At 42.9% G+C, this 15,638-nt stretch overlaps 1 protein-coding gene across 3 annotated transcripts in view; it reads right to left on the bottom strand.

Annotated features, from left to right (window-relative positions):
• Positions 1 to 2,179: 2,179 nt before the first annotated feature.
• Positions 2,180 to 15,638, bottom strand: part of LOC141469109 (WASH complex subunit 2-like) — a 36,944-nt gene continuing 23,485 nt past the window's right edge. For 2 of the 3 annotated variants that reach the window (XM_074154432.1, XM_074154433.1), the window contains 8 exons: positions 13,609 to 13,737; positions 13,312 to 13,407; positions 12,139 to 12,258; positions 10,485 to 10,547; positions 9,593 to 9,805; positions 6,720 to 7,325; positions 5,948 to 6,122; positions 2,180 to 2,663 (listed from right to left, as the gene is read on the bottom strand). In XM_074154432.1, the coding sequence (XP_074010533.1) occupies positions 2,527 to 2,663; positions 5,948 to 6,122; positions 6,720 to 7,325; positions 9,593 to 9,805; positions 10,485 to 10,547; positions 12,139 to 12,258; positions 13,312 to 13,407; positions 13,609 to 13,737 (1,539 nt within the window). In that variant the 3' untranslated portion in view covers positions 2,180 to 2,526. The remainder of the gene's footprint in view (positions 2,664 to 5,947; positions 6,123 to 6,719; positions 7,326 to 9,592; positions 9,806 to 10,484; positions 10,548 to 12,138; positions 12,259 to 13,311; positions 13,408 to 13,608; positions 13,738 to 15,638) is intronic. The other variant, XM_074154434.1, reaches the window with a different exon arrangement.

Raw genomic sequence — 15,638 nt, 5'->3', positions numbered from 1 at the left:
AACCACCCCCAAAACACAAACAAAAATAGACCAAGCCAAAACTCACTTAAAAAAAAGCCACTGCTCAGACCAAAGCGAAGTGCTTAGACCAGGATTCACGGTCCATGAGGGAGAGTTAATTGAGGACCATGCATTTTCTCCCCGTGCCAGCTGAGAAAGACTGGAGGGGAGGAAAGGTTTTGATCTGTATCATAGCGCAAGTTTCTATCAAGAGCTTCTCCGTAATGTGAAAGCTCACTAAACTTTAAGAAACACTTGAAGATAGGAGGTGGTTTTTTCTTCCTACTCCCAACAGCTTTTGGCCCCTGGGGTTCTCAGCTTGCAAACAGCACTCTTAGCCACGCTAATAGAAGTTACTAATGCGAATGGCCAAGAAGAAAGGAAGATGCAGAAAAGAAATACAATAATTCACCATCTTTTTCCTCTTTTCCCCTTTGAAAGGTCTTTGAAGCCCTTCTAAGCCCAGAAAAAAAAAAAAGGAGTAAAGAGACAGTCCAAATTGTGTATGAGGCATATGCAGCAGATGTAACGCCTATAAATAAAGTGCAAGCGCTCTCGCTGTAGACACCCATTTGCAAATAGCTCCCACATTCTTTTCCAAGCTGCTACTCCCAACTTACCCCCCCACACACACTTAAAATGAATCATTGCCAGGCCCACCTATGGCGCAAATCGAGAGGCAATGTTCCTCCTTTCTCCCTTCCAACCTTTCCTTCTGCTTTCTACTCATTAGCGCTAGATGCTTGGGCTACAGAACTCACAGCGCCTGGTAAAAGTAAATCCAACTTGAGAAAGAAGAGACTGAAGCAGATGTCTCAGAACAAGGGCTTCGGTGAACTTGGGAATTGCTCTCAAAGAAGTCCTCTGAGCACATGCTTTAAATTCACAGAGACCACAGTAGGCTTAAGAGCTGAAGATAAAGCCCATCACTATCATAAAAAAAACCCAGAGCATCTAGTTTTAAAGTTTAAACGGCATCAGTTCCAGAAGGGCAATCTAGAAAATACAGGAAGCAAGAAGGTTAAGCCAAAAAAATGCATTGGAGAGTTAAAGGGATTCCAAAAAATAGTGACCTCCTATAAACAGCCTACAACATGTTACGGGTGAGAGGAAAGCAGAGGAAGCCTTTGGGCACAAGGGAGTCCCTGGCACTTGTTAGCCTGGAGGTGACCAAACCTGCTCAGTACCAATGGACTTCTTGGAAAGCGTTATTTGCGAAACTTTGGCAAATCCAGACAGGTGAAAAAAAATCTCATTTAGTGGCTCACAACTTGAACAGAAGACCCCACCTTGGGTGCTGTGTCCAGTTTTGGGCCCCTTTCCACAAAAAAAGACATTGAGGGGCTGGAGCGGGTCCAAAGAAGGGCAACAAAGCTGGTGCGGGGTCTGGAGCACAAGTCTTGTGAGGAGAGGCTGAGGGGGCTGGGGGTGTTCAGCCTGGAGAAAAGGAGGCTGAGGGGAGACCTTCTCGTTCTCTACAACTCCCTGAAAGGAGGGTGTAGCCGGGGGGGGGGTCAGTCTCTTCTCCCAAGGAGCAGGCGATGGGACAAGAGGAAATGCCCTCAAGTTGTGCCAGGGGAGGTTCAGATTGGATATTAGGAAATATTCCTACACTGAAAGGGTTATTAAGCATTGGAACAGGCTGCCCAGGGAAGTGGTGGAGTCACCATCCCCGGAGGTATTTAAAAGATGGGCAGACGTGGTGCTGAGGGACATGGTTTAGTGATGGTTTTTATCAGAGTTAGGTTGATGGTTGGACTAGATGATCCCTTCTAGATGGTAGTCCAACTAAATGGTTGGACTTAGATGATCCCTTCCAACCTAGACAATTCAATGATTCTAAGACAACATTTGGTTTCTGTTGTTTCCCTGGAGCACCAGGTGCTCATCTATAACACACTCTTTCTGGCAGAGAAGTTCTAACTATTGTTATTTTTATAGCCCACATAAGCTGCCATTATGAATTACCTCAACTCTATCTGGTATCAAGTCCTGCAGTAGGATTTTTTAACTGCTTGATTTTACAAGAGCAGAAGCTGTACCTGGTAACAGAACCCAGCCTTACCCTAACATCAGCTCAGTAGATTGGCCGCTGACCCAGTGGTTTTGGCTGTTTTCAAGTCATGACACAGGAGTCCTTAGCAAGTGATAAAGAGGAAAGACAGACATACAGACAAATCTGGTTTAACAGACTCCATTTACTAGTTATCAGTTATTTTCTCTATAGATCTGTTCAATAAAACAAACTATACTTCGTATAATAGATTACTTCATTGCAGGTATTGCACAGGCTATATTCATTTGGGCACCATGGAAACAATATAGCAGGAGGGTACTGTCTTTTTGTAAAAATATATCATTTAGCACAATTAGACCCAGCAAGAGAATACTAACCATTTAAAATGGGTAATCTCATTTAAAAATCCACGGCCATCTCATTTCAGCTCTACAGGATCAGAGAATCCAGAGTGTTAGTACTGGCCAGGGGGTAGGGAGAACCTCCTCTCTGCACCACACTGGCCTTGGCTACTGGCCTCCAAAGGCATTCAGCGGGTCATCAAACGTGCTCAGTGTCTTGCTTTCGGATTTTACTTCTGAGGCCGGTTGGGAAGATCTGCTTTTGGGAGTGGGTATCTTGACTTGGCTGCTAGAGAAGATATCATCTAAAGGAAAAAAAAAAAAAAAAAAAAAAAGGAAAAAAAGATAGATTTTAATGTGAAACGACTGCCAAGCAGAAGTAACATTGTACATAAGAGTCTCCAGCACACAGCAGTGACTGCCAAGGACATTCTGTGATAAACAAATGCTTTCCTGCTGCTTGTGATTCTAGATGGGTTTGCAAGGACATACGTGGGAGCTGTTTGCTGTAAGTCAAATTAAGAGTATTTTTTCTTCTTGGTAGAGCAGAATAATACTTGTATTTCATAACGCATTCAAGCTCTCATAAGCAATTGAGAAGTACTAATAAATTAAGCCTCCACAATAAATTCCATCGTGCAAGTGCCAGATAACATCCCTCTTATCTAGAACATCAGCGTCTGAGGAACCTGAGAGATCCAAGAGCTGTGAGACAGTTGCCAAAGAAAATCAGAAAAGATGGTACTTGCTAGTGACTACTGTTGCAACATCCACTAGCCATACGAGAGTCTTTAATCCACGGCACAATAAGGACACATCCTGAATGGTGGTTGAATATTCAAGATATTAAAAAAATATATTCAAAAAGTCCATCTACAGCCCTGAACCAAGATCTCCCACCACCTTCCTCAGCACAAGCATTTCTGTTATGAATAACTAGGACCACAAAGTGGAAAAATATCATGCTGCTATTTAAAAGACTGGTTGACACAGTGCTTAGCGACGTGGTTTAGTGATGGTTTTTATCAGAGTTAGGTTGATGGTTGGACTACATGATCTGAAAGGCCCCTTCCAACCTAGACAATTCTCTATGATTCTAAGTCACGGAATCACGGAATTGTCAGAGTTCTCTCCTGAAGGATAAACAACTGGTAGAAACAAACCCGGATACTCTGTGCCAGCGGCAGAGCTCCCAGGCCTGCAGTTTAGGACTCTGCTCACGGGAAGAGATGGAGCTGCCATCATCCACATGCTGAAGTATTGCCCTGAGGTTTCGTGGGACCATACAACAGAGATCTCTTCTTACACACTAATGTTTTGAAATTTAGGATACTCAGATTATGCAGTTGGACTATGAGGGGATAAAAAAATAATATTTACAGGACTGAGCTACGTGGATCACTAGTGATTCACAAGGCCAGTATAAGCAGCACATAACTGGTTTTCAATCCCTATTTAAGAAAACACAGGTCTTTGTATATACAGAGATTAATAGCCATTTACTGGTCCTGAGTATAGTATTTCAGTATATCCTGAGAAAACTAGTATTTCGGCCTCCAGCATGTATCCTAACCTCAGGCAGAGGCCAAGCACAGAGCAGCCCGTCGCAATGTGCTTGCCTTTCTCTTCTCGCTACACGTGTCTGCTACCGTGCTGATCACAGGGATTACACGGGAATAATCCAGGAGAGCATTTCAGCACAAGAGCAGTTTAGAAAGGCAGTAAAACAGAGTAATCCCCCGCTGGCATCACTCCAAAGCTATCACACGGATTAACTTCACAGCAGAGGGGAAGTACAGCGAGTGCCATCAGCAGTAGAGCTATCACTCCCATTTTATGACAAGGCTTAAGGAATAGGAAAGCTTTGGCTGTGGAAAACAGTATTTGTGGATGCACAAGAAAGCTCAGTCACCGTTCTGCAGACTCTCCCAGACAGAGGTGACGTCAACACGTTTGCGTCACCAGCCATGAGGTCACTGAGGAGGCTGGGAGGGAGGATGAAGACCTGAGAAAGCGTTTTTCTAATGCTGCCACCACAAGCCTAGCGCAAATGCAGTAAATAGTGACTAGAAGCGTGGTAGGACAAAGAAGGAAAGCAGCTTGCAGCCTCCATCCCCCAAAACTGCCCCCACTTAGTGTTTTATTTGTAGCAGAAGGGATCTTCTAAGGCAACAATATAGAGCCCTGATAAAAGTGCTACCACAAGCCCTTATCTTGAAGCAATTGCCAGTTCTACCCCACCCTCGGGCATCTCCCTTCCCCTCCTGCTGGTGTTCTGTAGCTCCACGGCATCTACGGCTGCACCTCAAACCCGTCTACACTCTAGAGGGAGATGAAGTCTATCAGACACAGGGCGCTGTAGATGCTCCAGGTATCAAGATCAGATGCGATACCAAACAACAGGCTGATGTTCAGAAGCGGAAGAGCAAACCACAGGTTCTGTTGTGGGGAATTTTCCCAGATAACTTTCAAAGTGGGACTCTATGACTTGTTTTTTTTTTTTTTGTTTTTTTTTTTTTCCAATGTGAGGTCCGGATTTTTGTGCTGAAGTATTTGGAAGGGAAGTTCTTTCATTTGCTATAGGCTACCTGAAAAAATGTAAATGATTAAAATAAAAGATATTTTAATCATCCAATACATATTTCAAATACCTTGCCTGCAAACGTTTAAGCCTTATTTTTTTATATCGATTGAGAAGGTTTTGAAATCTCAAGATGTTCATTCTCTGCCAAATTTTCTAACGCATTTACAGACTTCAGCCAGGCCATTAAATGAGGCTGGAATGCTTAACAGCACTCCGAGCAAAACAGGGATAAGTCAGATTCAATTTGAAGAGGTTAGAAAGAATGAAGACTGACAAGAATCAAAGCTGGAGAAGGGAAACTGTTTGTCTTAGAGGGAAAGAAATACATGCAAACCCAAAAAAGAGCTACAAACATGAAGAGTATGAGAACAGACCGACACAGTCGGGGATGAAATGACTTTCTACGTCTCCACTGATGGAGAATAAAAAGGGAGCAAAGCTTTGCATCATTTCACATCACTATATGTTGCTTTTTCAACAAATTATACAGGGAAAACTTTTGCTCTCAGGCTTAGTATTTGTAAATCGTCCTGGGTATACACAGATGTAAACAAAATCTTATGGGCTCCAAGGCAGTCAGCACAAGAGTGAAGGTGGGGTGGGAAGAGATGCTAATTTCTTCGTATCAGTGATTCATCTGAAAGCACGACACAAAAAGCTGTGGAAATTGAAACAGAGAATGAATCTTAGAGCTGTAACAACATGAGATTAGTCTCTGGCTCCAGACAAGAATAATTTTCCAATTCCCACAGGTGAGAAAATCCCTACAGGAATTAAACTATTCCTTCTCTCAGAAGAACTTTACACACTCTTCTAAACCATTTAAATGCTTTGCTCGTCCTAAAAATCTGGGAAGTTCTCATCCAATGTTAAAAATCCAAAGATGAACAGAGATTTCGGAGCAGTTGAAAATTTAAAAGAAAGCAAAGGGCTTTAAAACATCTCCGATGAATGCAACTCAGGACAGCGTTAGAGAAGATCAGCAGCAAGACATTAGACACTTACCCATATCATCATCAAATATGGATTTTTGTTCCACCTTTTTCTTGGTCTTCTTTTCTTTTGGTTTTACGGTGAGATCCGCAAAAATATCAATGTTATCATCAAACAGGTTAGTCTCTGGCATTTTTTCTTTTGCTTTGTTCATCGGTTTAATCGCCTCGGTAGCAAATATATCATCCTTGGAGCAAAGCATAGAGAGATCATCAATACACAACCCGCTTCAAGAGAACAGTCAAATTATTTGTACGCAGCAGCTGAGATGCTCAGAAGACTGATAAGCCTTGGGCTTCTGAAAGCCAAGAAGTTTGAGTCCCTTCTCCCCATGGAGGACTCAGCAGAAGTGCCTTCATGTGGGACTGTGCACAGTGGGATTGTATCACAGCCGTGTATCAGCTGCTCACCCTGCCAACTTTTAATTCTTTTTAAAAAGAGTTATTTGAGCTGCTGTGCATTGAACAGAAAGCTAACAGGTAAGAATCAAATATTTTATTACTCTGAAAAAGATCACAATCATAGGTATGTTATTACAGCCCATTCAGTGACCTGCCTGCTCCGTGTTAAGGTTCCACCTTTTAATCCACTCTTGCTACTAAGAGAGTGAACACCAAAAAAAGTGTTTCTATTGCCCAGTAGCACGATTGAAAATCTTTACTTCACGACCTGACCTGAACACCCTGTCCTACCCAGCAGCCTCCATTAAGCCTGTGTCTAATTAGAGGGGTCTGCATAAGGCCCTGGGGATGAAAAAGGTCACAGTGGCAGACTCAGCCTTTACCTCAAAGATATCTTGGGCAGCAGGGGCAGCAGCTTGCCGGGCAGCGGATTTCAGCTCCTTTTTTCCAGTTTTCTGACAGGTGAAGAGAGAGTCTTCCTCTTCCTCCAAAAAAGGTATAGGGCTGCTTTTTGTTGAAGGTTTTTGCTGTACAGGCTGGAAGAGATCATTGCTGTCCTGATCACCCAGCGCAGACAGATCAGGCTTTTTCTCCCTGCCCTTGATGGGTTTGTTAGCCACGCTGTCAGGCATCCCCTCCTTTGATTGCGCAGCTGGTCTGGAAGTCAAGCTACTTGCAAAAAGGTCTTCTGATTCAAACAGATCGTCCCCTTGGCCTGTGGATTCTGGAGGAAGGAGTTTGTTTGTCCCACCAGACAAAACACTGCCATGAGCTGGTAGCGACAGGCCAGAGAGAAAGCCGTTTTCCTTGGACTCTGCCTCAGGAGCAAGAGGCTCCTTGATGTTCGCTATTGCCGGCATCTGTTTTGGTAGAGAAAATTGCAATTCTTTAGCACTGTCCACCTCCTCACTCTCTTCGGACTCTTGGGCAGCTAGACGGCGGGCCATTCTGCTAGGAGGTCTTCGTTTTCCTGTAACCTTGATCCTGGTCTACAAGAAAGGAGTAGAAGCAGAGCGGGGTTATATAGAAGGAAAAAAAAACCAACCCACACTTCACAAAAAACAGGTTAGGATTCCTGTTGTGTTTCCTTGTAGCACTTTGTCCGCCTTCACAACACTGCAATTAACATGCATTACCCATTTCGTACTCACACACTGACACTGAATTAACTACAAGCTCTGCTCACAGCTCTGACTGAACTTGAACAGCTACATGTATATTTAAACAAATGCTTCCTTGGGGATTTTGAGCAAGGAATGCTGAGCAGACGCTGATTTAGGTTATAGGGAGAAGCTGCAGGAACCATTCATCATCAGTTTGGCATCATCCATTCTCCCCATTTTTCGGAAAGGGGAAAGATGGAGAAGTGGGACATTCGAGCTTGGAGTAGTTTGCAGCAATATTCAGAAAAATAACCCAGGAGTTTTGATTTGCTGCCCTCTGGTCACTCCACAGCAGGTGGGATTGGGGCACAAAAGCAGCAGCACTGGCAAGTAGAGAGTCACAGCACAGGTCAACAAGCCACACTAGCCCCTCGGCTGTAGGTAATACCTCAGTCAGTCTGACAGCTTGCTAATCCAGGGGCTTCTGGACAGTTAGTCTGTCCAAGTCGTGACTAATTATGTTCTCCATTTAATTTCGTTTTATGCATAGCTTGCTGCAGTTCATTCCTCTGCTGCTTTTAAAGAAGCCCCCCTGCCAGTTTCCGTTATGGCCTCTACCATATCCCACACGGACAGGAGTATTCACAGAGGTAGGAAACAGATCAGTACAACTGCCTTTTCCCTTTTTCTTTTTTTAATTGCTGTGTTGGAGTAGAAGGACAATGTGGAAGAATATGCTGTAACACAGCTTAAAGGAGCCATGCGCTTTTGTCAGAATCATCGCAGAGGCACATCTGCCTTCAGAGCGTGGGGCTTTATTGATCAGAGCTTGGCTGAAAAAACAGGAAAATGATGATGGAAGGGAGATGCACTTGAAAAAATCCTGATCCCTGCTCCATGCACTGTTCTTTGAAAGGACAGCCGGAATGCTGGGCAGGTTGCTTTGTTCCAGCCTTTGGAAAAAAGTACATTTGGCTGCATATATCTACAGTTTAAACTCAAACTTGAAAGGTTCAGGCAGTAATGAAAGGCCAAAATTAAAACATGTAACCTGAGCCACAAAACCATTCACTGTATTGTTACTGAGATGCATCTCAGATACTTCTGTAAACAAACACGCATCATTGCTGTCCTAAAATGAACATTCAAGGTTGACCATATGTAGCTACAGGAGCTCTACTCTTTTGCAATCCTGTCTATTTAAAAGTATCACGATAGAGGGTTGTGTCTGTTGTGCAGGACACGCTGCTATTGGAAACATCAATGCCTATGCCCTAATGCACGAGTCTGATGTACACGCTTCCCAAGTCATCTCTGCTGCTCACCTCGTAACGAACAGCCTCAGCAGCAATAATGAAACAAAGACTCAAAGACGCTAAATTATCTCATTCAAATTGCTGCTCTCAGAAAACCGAGAAGACTTATGAAATCATAAACACTTAGATCAAACCTTAACTACATCGTTCAATCTGTTTGTTGTTTTAAAGAACCGCTACATCTTTAATTAGAATATGCATTTTGCAGTCCATAAAATAACAGGTATGAATAAAAAGCAAGTGAGTCAGGGGGCAGAGATCTGCCGTGTCAAAAGCTGTAACACTTTTTGGTTTGGTTTTGTGTGCGTTTTTTCTTTTAAAACATTTTTTTTTTTATATCTGAAAAAGAATTGGAAGTGACAGTTCAGGACAACATGACATTTCTATCCACAAAGGAGGTAAAGGTCAACCTACAGCAGTGATGTGTTCTTGATACCTTGTCACAGCAACTGTCCATAAAGTATTTTATAATTGGCCTGGAGAGATGCCTTTTTTGATGGTTTTCAGGTTGGTGTCTCCTGGGACAAACAAGATGTTATGCTAAAATAACTTTAACCTACAGGGAAAACCACTCTATTTGGGGAATGTCCATATATACCTTAAAAAGGCACAGGATTAGGCATATACATAAGCCCCTTACAGAGCTAAGAATGTAGTGGGCTTCACTTTCTCTTCAGTGGTCCACAGAAGTGAGAGGAGATTAGATTTCCACATCTCCGTTTAGATTCAGACAGACCACGCTGTTAACAGAACTTGAATACTAAACCACAAATTCCTGCACGAGGACAGACCGTGGTTTTAATCCCCCCTTTTTATCCTCCTAAATACCAAGGTTACCTTATTGGCGCTGTGCAAGGTGTCCGCTTGCATAGGCTGATCGAAGCTTACACCTAATTCTTCGTTGTTCCCTGCAGCAGAGAAGACTTCGCTGTTCTGTCCATCCTTGGGCTCCTGCAATGGAGCGTCCGGAATGGGTAAAGGGGACTTCACAATGGAGACCTTGGGCACTGCACCAGGTAGTAAGGCTGCAGGGTTAATAGCCAGGTTTGCCTACAAAACAGAGCAAACAAAAAACACACACACAAAAAGAGATCGTGTTAATAGCGCTCAAGGGCAAGCACGGCTCCAGAGAAGCAGCAAGAACTAGCCTATGGAGGCATTCAAGTTCTACTCCTACAAGTCCCTGGCCTTTCTCACACCTACGCACTTCTGTGCCTCCCACATCCTCTGTCTCACTACGTCTGTGGAGCACTCAACACTATGATTCTGTATAAAAAGCTTCAGGAACAGCATGGCCACGTTATGTCAGACCAAACACCTCTGTAGCTCAGTATCCTGTCTGAGAACAATAATGGTTCTGACGTTAAGAGTGATACAGTTATTAGTCATTTCGTGGCAGAAGAGGGACAGAACCAAACCCCCAAACCCTTAAGAGTCTCTGAACGTGCTTAAAATAGCGCCGAGAAAAAAAGCAGGTCAAAGAGGAGCCCACCCTCTGCCCCCAAATGAAGTAAATAGCACTGCTCAGAGTCAGGTTTGAAACAGGAGGGGGAAATAATATTAAACATGCAATGCAGGAAACGTAATAGAAAATACGCCATCTGAAAAAAATAATTGCAAGAGTAAGGTAAGGAAGTAAAAAGATTTCGTTTCAGGGAGAGCCATCAGTGAGGCAAGGAAGATGATGATTATTTTTTTTTAAAGTCAAAATGCCAGTAAAGTTAATTACTTGTAGCTTTCCAATCCGAGATGAGGGCTCTTTGGTTTTAATGGGAACAGGAACTGTAGATTTCTGCACAAAATTACACTGGATTAAACAAGTGGACACGTTGCTTTCAACCAGACCATAGTTTGCATTTTAATACATCTCCAGATAGCAGCTCACTGCTTTTCTTCACTCAATTTCTTCTGAAGATACCTCGTTAGCAACACATTCTACCACCAGAGCTACAGTCACTCCATTTTCAGCCGCAGTTCCCCACATGCCATAGCCCCACCTTCATTATCACATTTCATTCCACCCTCCTTCTACCCAATATTATACTTTGCCATCGTAACCCAGCAACTTCCACCAGGTCACACGTAACACGAGTCAAACTGTCACAGCTCCATCCCTCCTGGCTTATTCCCTCCCCTAAGAAGCCACATTGACAGATCACGATACAATTAACTTTGCTCTTTGTGACTGGCTGTATTGGATCCATGGACTTCGATGAAGCACAGATGGAAGCCAAGAGGGCTACAAAATTGTACCCCTCAAGCCTGCAAGGAAAAAAAACTTCAGAGAAGTGAGTGCTCCCCTACAGAAAGCAGACCATCAGTGCCAGAAATGATTAGATTAAAAGAGCAAGAGCAGCTCTTTGGTCTGAAGACTTGGGTCAATTTTAGGACTCAGAGATGAACCAAATCAGCCGGTATGTTCTTTCCAGGTTTTGCTCTCCACAGGTTTGGAGCCTATCATGGTTCTTGTGAGCCAGGCTGTACTGCTGGTGGTGTGACTGGGCAGCTCCTTCAGCCAGGTTGAAGTAACTGAGGGTTTGCAAGGGTTAAGACACTGGTTTGGGGGTCTTGATAGCACGACAGAGGAATCCCAGTGTCTGAGGAGGTCATTCTCCACTTAAATGCATGCGATGTTCAGCTGAACCTCATACAGGCTGAGATCATCCCTATAGCAGCCTGGCAGTAGCTACAAAAAAGGAAAGATGAGTGTGGTTTTACACTTCACGGAATACTTCACCAGGAGGGAACACAGGCTAATTACTAGCCCTAAAGACCTGCTCTGTGTTTCTCAGCCCAGGGGAGGAAAACCACCACTCTCCCCCCACAATGAAAAGCCAATCTCCTACAGATGGAAATCCAACAAGCAGCTCTGGTGAGGCACAAACCAGAATTCTCTGCCTCTCTCAGGGACCCCGCGTTCTGCAAGATTAAGGACAGGAGTAGGAGTCTCATTTGCTCATCATGAAGCCTCCAAGATAAGATTCTCAGCAGCACAGATTTGTGCTGCGTGCCCTGATCTCCTTTCTGAGAAATCCTACCTCTACTTTAAAGATCCCTTTCACTCCAACAGACACTCCAATAGACACTTCAAAAAAGAACAGAAAAACCTGCCATTTTCAGTCCAAACAGACTTGAGGTGTAGTTCTTCACTGCCTTGTATAAGTGTGTGGGCAATGAATAAAACATTATCAATAAGATTTAAACTTCTTACCAGTAACACCGCATCTGCTGATAAGCAGAGACAAGTTTGGCCACACGTTGCCACTATACAGCCAAGGAATCCAGGCATTAGGTTTGATCTTTTCAAGAGACTTATTGAAAACAAAACGATACATCTCCTTTTTCTTTGCACGTTGTTCAATGCACAGGATTTAGGTACTTGCCTCTGTAGTTACTGCCTTCAGAGCTTCATCTTGTTTGGCACTTAAAGTGTTTTCTAGAAGGTTACCACTCTCCAAGGAAGGGCCAGTACTGGCCTTCAGTGTTTTCTTCTCGGCTATTTTCTGAAAGCATTAAGAGCACAAGTCAACATGAGTTGGGTAAAAAGCATGGTCTGCACATCCAAAAAAAAGAAACCAACCAAACGAAAACTTTTGAAACTCTCGCTTCTATTTGAAAAGAAAACTAGCCACATCTTTTGACTTTGCAATCCATCATAGCCATCGCCTTTTGGCTCTGCAACAACAAGGGCCTCCCACTCCTCCATTCCTTTAGCCTCCTTCAGCCTTTGCTGTCTATGCTAACGATAAATAATGAGACTTTCAATAACATTCCAATTGCATACTTACTTCCTCATGCACAGGACAGCAGGGAAAAATAAAAGCACAAATCTAGCTAAGGAACACTGCTATTTTTACGTTTTCAAGCAAACAGGCTCTGTATATAGCTGTCAAGAACTAATTACTTAAGACCACCCCTTCCACAGTCCTCAAAGAAACTGTTTCCAGGAGCTATTGCCAGTTTTCCAGCCTGACTTTCAGCTATAGACATGAATGTAGACTAAAGCTGACCTCAATTTAATTAAGCTAAATACATTTAGAGTAGTTTAAAATGCGCGTTAGGACTTAGACCTCAGACTACCTGCAACAGTCTAGTTCATTGCTGCAGCAGCTTACCCTTTAAAAAACAACACAGCGATCACAAGGATTTTAATACCGCATTAATTACCTTAAATCAAACGAAAGCCTGCAGAAAAATTAATGACATAAGTCACAGAGCAAGGCTCATCAGTCATGGCTGAACTACAGGGAAGTAATATCAGCAAGTTAAACAATAAATCTATTAAACAATACAAATACAACTCTACTACTCTGATTTCTGCTCAGGTATGTTCTCTCACAAAAAGAAGAATTCATCCTCTTATCCCATCTTTGGGAGACATAATGCACCTGTTTGTCCCCTATGTCTTCAGGGTCACAAAAGCCATTTCTATTCTCTCAAAAAGATTTGAGAAGTCACTTCATTTTTTATTGAAACACATATGGAAAAAAAATCCCTTCCCTACACTTCTTTCCAACATCTTTTATATAAGCCATTTACAGCAGAGGAACAGGTACCGGAAGGTTTGTTTTAGCAGTACTGAAGAGATCATCCTCATCGTCATCCCCAAAAAGCCCTCCTCCAGATGATGGCTTCAGGAGACGGTTCGCAGACTAAAGAGACAAAAAAGATAAAGAAAAGATGTGTCACAGATCAAAAACCGATCTCCTTCAGCCTGTGATGCCTGAAGTGATATTAGCACTTGGCCCTACCTGGAAATCAGGGACTTATGTGTTCAAACAAGGCCACCAGTAGGCCCCACACATCAAAGACATTGTTTAAATAGCAGGTTTGGAGGAGGACTTTGAACTCACCGTGGACTTTTTGGGGCTTGCAAAGAGGTCAACATCTGGATCATTGTCCTTCTGAAGTTTGTGACTGAAAAGGAGCTCTTCATCTTGAAAGACTCCGGTGCTTTTGGGCCGAGCGGTCTTCTCAGAAACCTGGAAGGAGAGGGAAGGTCCACGCAGTGAGAAACTCCCTCCTTAAGGAGGTTATTTGCCCAGAGATAAGGCAGGTTACAATTCACCTGAGGTTACACTATGACCCTGGTAACAAAAATACCACTTTAACTGCCAGTTATATATTTTACTTTGACCAAATTTGCAAAACTTACAATGCAAATATTTGTATTCACATGTCAATTTGATGAGATGACATTAACCAAAATGTATCTGTGTCTGCTGGCCTGAGATCCAGCCACTACTATTTACCTGTAAAGCTTCATTAGAAGGAAGGAAAAAAAAAAAAAAAAAGAAAAAGGTTTTCAGTACATTATCTTGAATGTACAGTAAGGATGTATTTTAGTAAGACTTTTATGCCTTGAATTTTTCAGCTGAGGGTGCAGGACAGAAGTGAGAGAAAAAGAATCTGGTTAAATTATCTTCCTAAGCTACCTTTTTAAAGAAGAATAAAATAAAAACCACCCCTCTCCCAAAGCTGAAGGGCTGTAAAAGCTATTATTGTTGCTAGATTCCCTGTTCTCCTCCTGTTAAAGCAAACACACCCCCACAATGCAGAACAGAACATACTGTCTGCCTTTGGCAAGAACTTGTACTTTCAAATTTGCTGGTGGAGGTGGGGGGAAGGTTGACAGTCAAACGTATCACCTTATCAGCCCTCCGCTATCTGGCAAATCAACTGATATCAGCCGCTTGGACACCAAAATCAACGCCTTTCTACAATGAGGGGCACTGTACGCACTCAGGCCTGACTTTCAAAAGGCAAAAGCCCCACAGAACGTGTAGGTAAAGGCCAGTATCTGTGTTTCACCACCTATTTGTCTTTTCAGGACCTCTGCAAATGAAAGGATGCCTCTTGAGAGCGTGACAACGTCCAGCAGCACAACATCAGACTCGCAATCCAAGCAGCAGGAGTAGAAATCGTAAGAATAGAGCCCGATTCTCCCCTTCCCAGTCCAAGTCTCCAGGACCCTCCCCAAAGGGCTGCCTACCAAAGCTAAAGCTTCCTAACTAAAGTTTCCAGTACACTATTTTTGGTCCATACATCCCGTCCTATGATTTTTATTACTGCTCCATTCTCAGTCTCTCTGTGTACCAGCTTTAATTTTCTATCAAAAGCTGGATCACGTTTTCAGAGCGCTGGAACTCCTGTTTATACCCAGCTACACAAAAAGCTAATGCACATCTAGCAGTACCCACACATGAAATGCACATTAAGCTGAGATAAGCAAGAAAAATAGTAGCACTTTTCAGGTTTGCCAATCAAAAAGATTAAGTTCCTAAATTCTGACTTTTGCATGAATATGCATTTCAGCACCTTAATCACTTCGTGACTGTTATGTGCTGACAGCGGAGTGCTTTGAGGGAAAAATTTGAAAGGATTTGTACCTTCCCAAATTCATAGGACAAACGTGGCTTCTTGCAGCATCTCACAACGTGCCCTCTGCCCCCCCAAAAAATAAACGCAGGATACAACAGGTAAATAAGCACTAATGGTAAGAATCCATTTAAACTCAGAAGCAGCTACAAACAGGAGGTTTTTCTCCAAGAGCCATCTATTTTATTCAGCTCCAGGGTCTTCCGAATAAAGTCTATTCAGCCTTTAGAGTTGACAACTTTTGTTATGCGGTTACACTAAGATGATGAAACCTTGTGGTTTACAGTACATACTTTTTGACATGATTTCAGGTTTACAGAACAAAACTTTGGTACATCTGCATCAAGTAGAAACAATAACATCACCCTGGATTCAAGGATATTGCTGCTGAAGATTCAAAGTCTACTTCTTGGTGGCATATGCTATATCAGGAAAGCCAGACAGCAAGAATATGGCAAGTGGAGGCTTTTTTATTTTTTAAAAAAAAAGTGGACACACATACTTG

The sequence above is a fragment of the Numenius arquata genome, chromosome 10 (assembly GCF_964106895.1).
Source record: "Numenius arquata chromosome 10, bNumArq3.hap1.1, whole genome shotgun sequence".
In the NCBI taxonomy this organism is placed as follows: Eukaryota; Metazoa; Chordata; class Aves; order Charadriiformes; family Scolopacidae; genus Numenius; species Numenius arquata.
The sequence above is the reverse complement of the archived record's forward strand: the minus strand, read 5'-3'. Positions and strand labels throughout refer to the sequence as shown.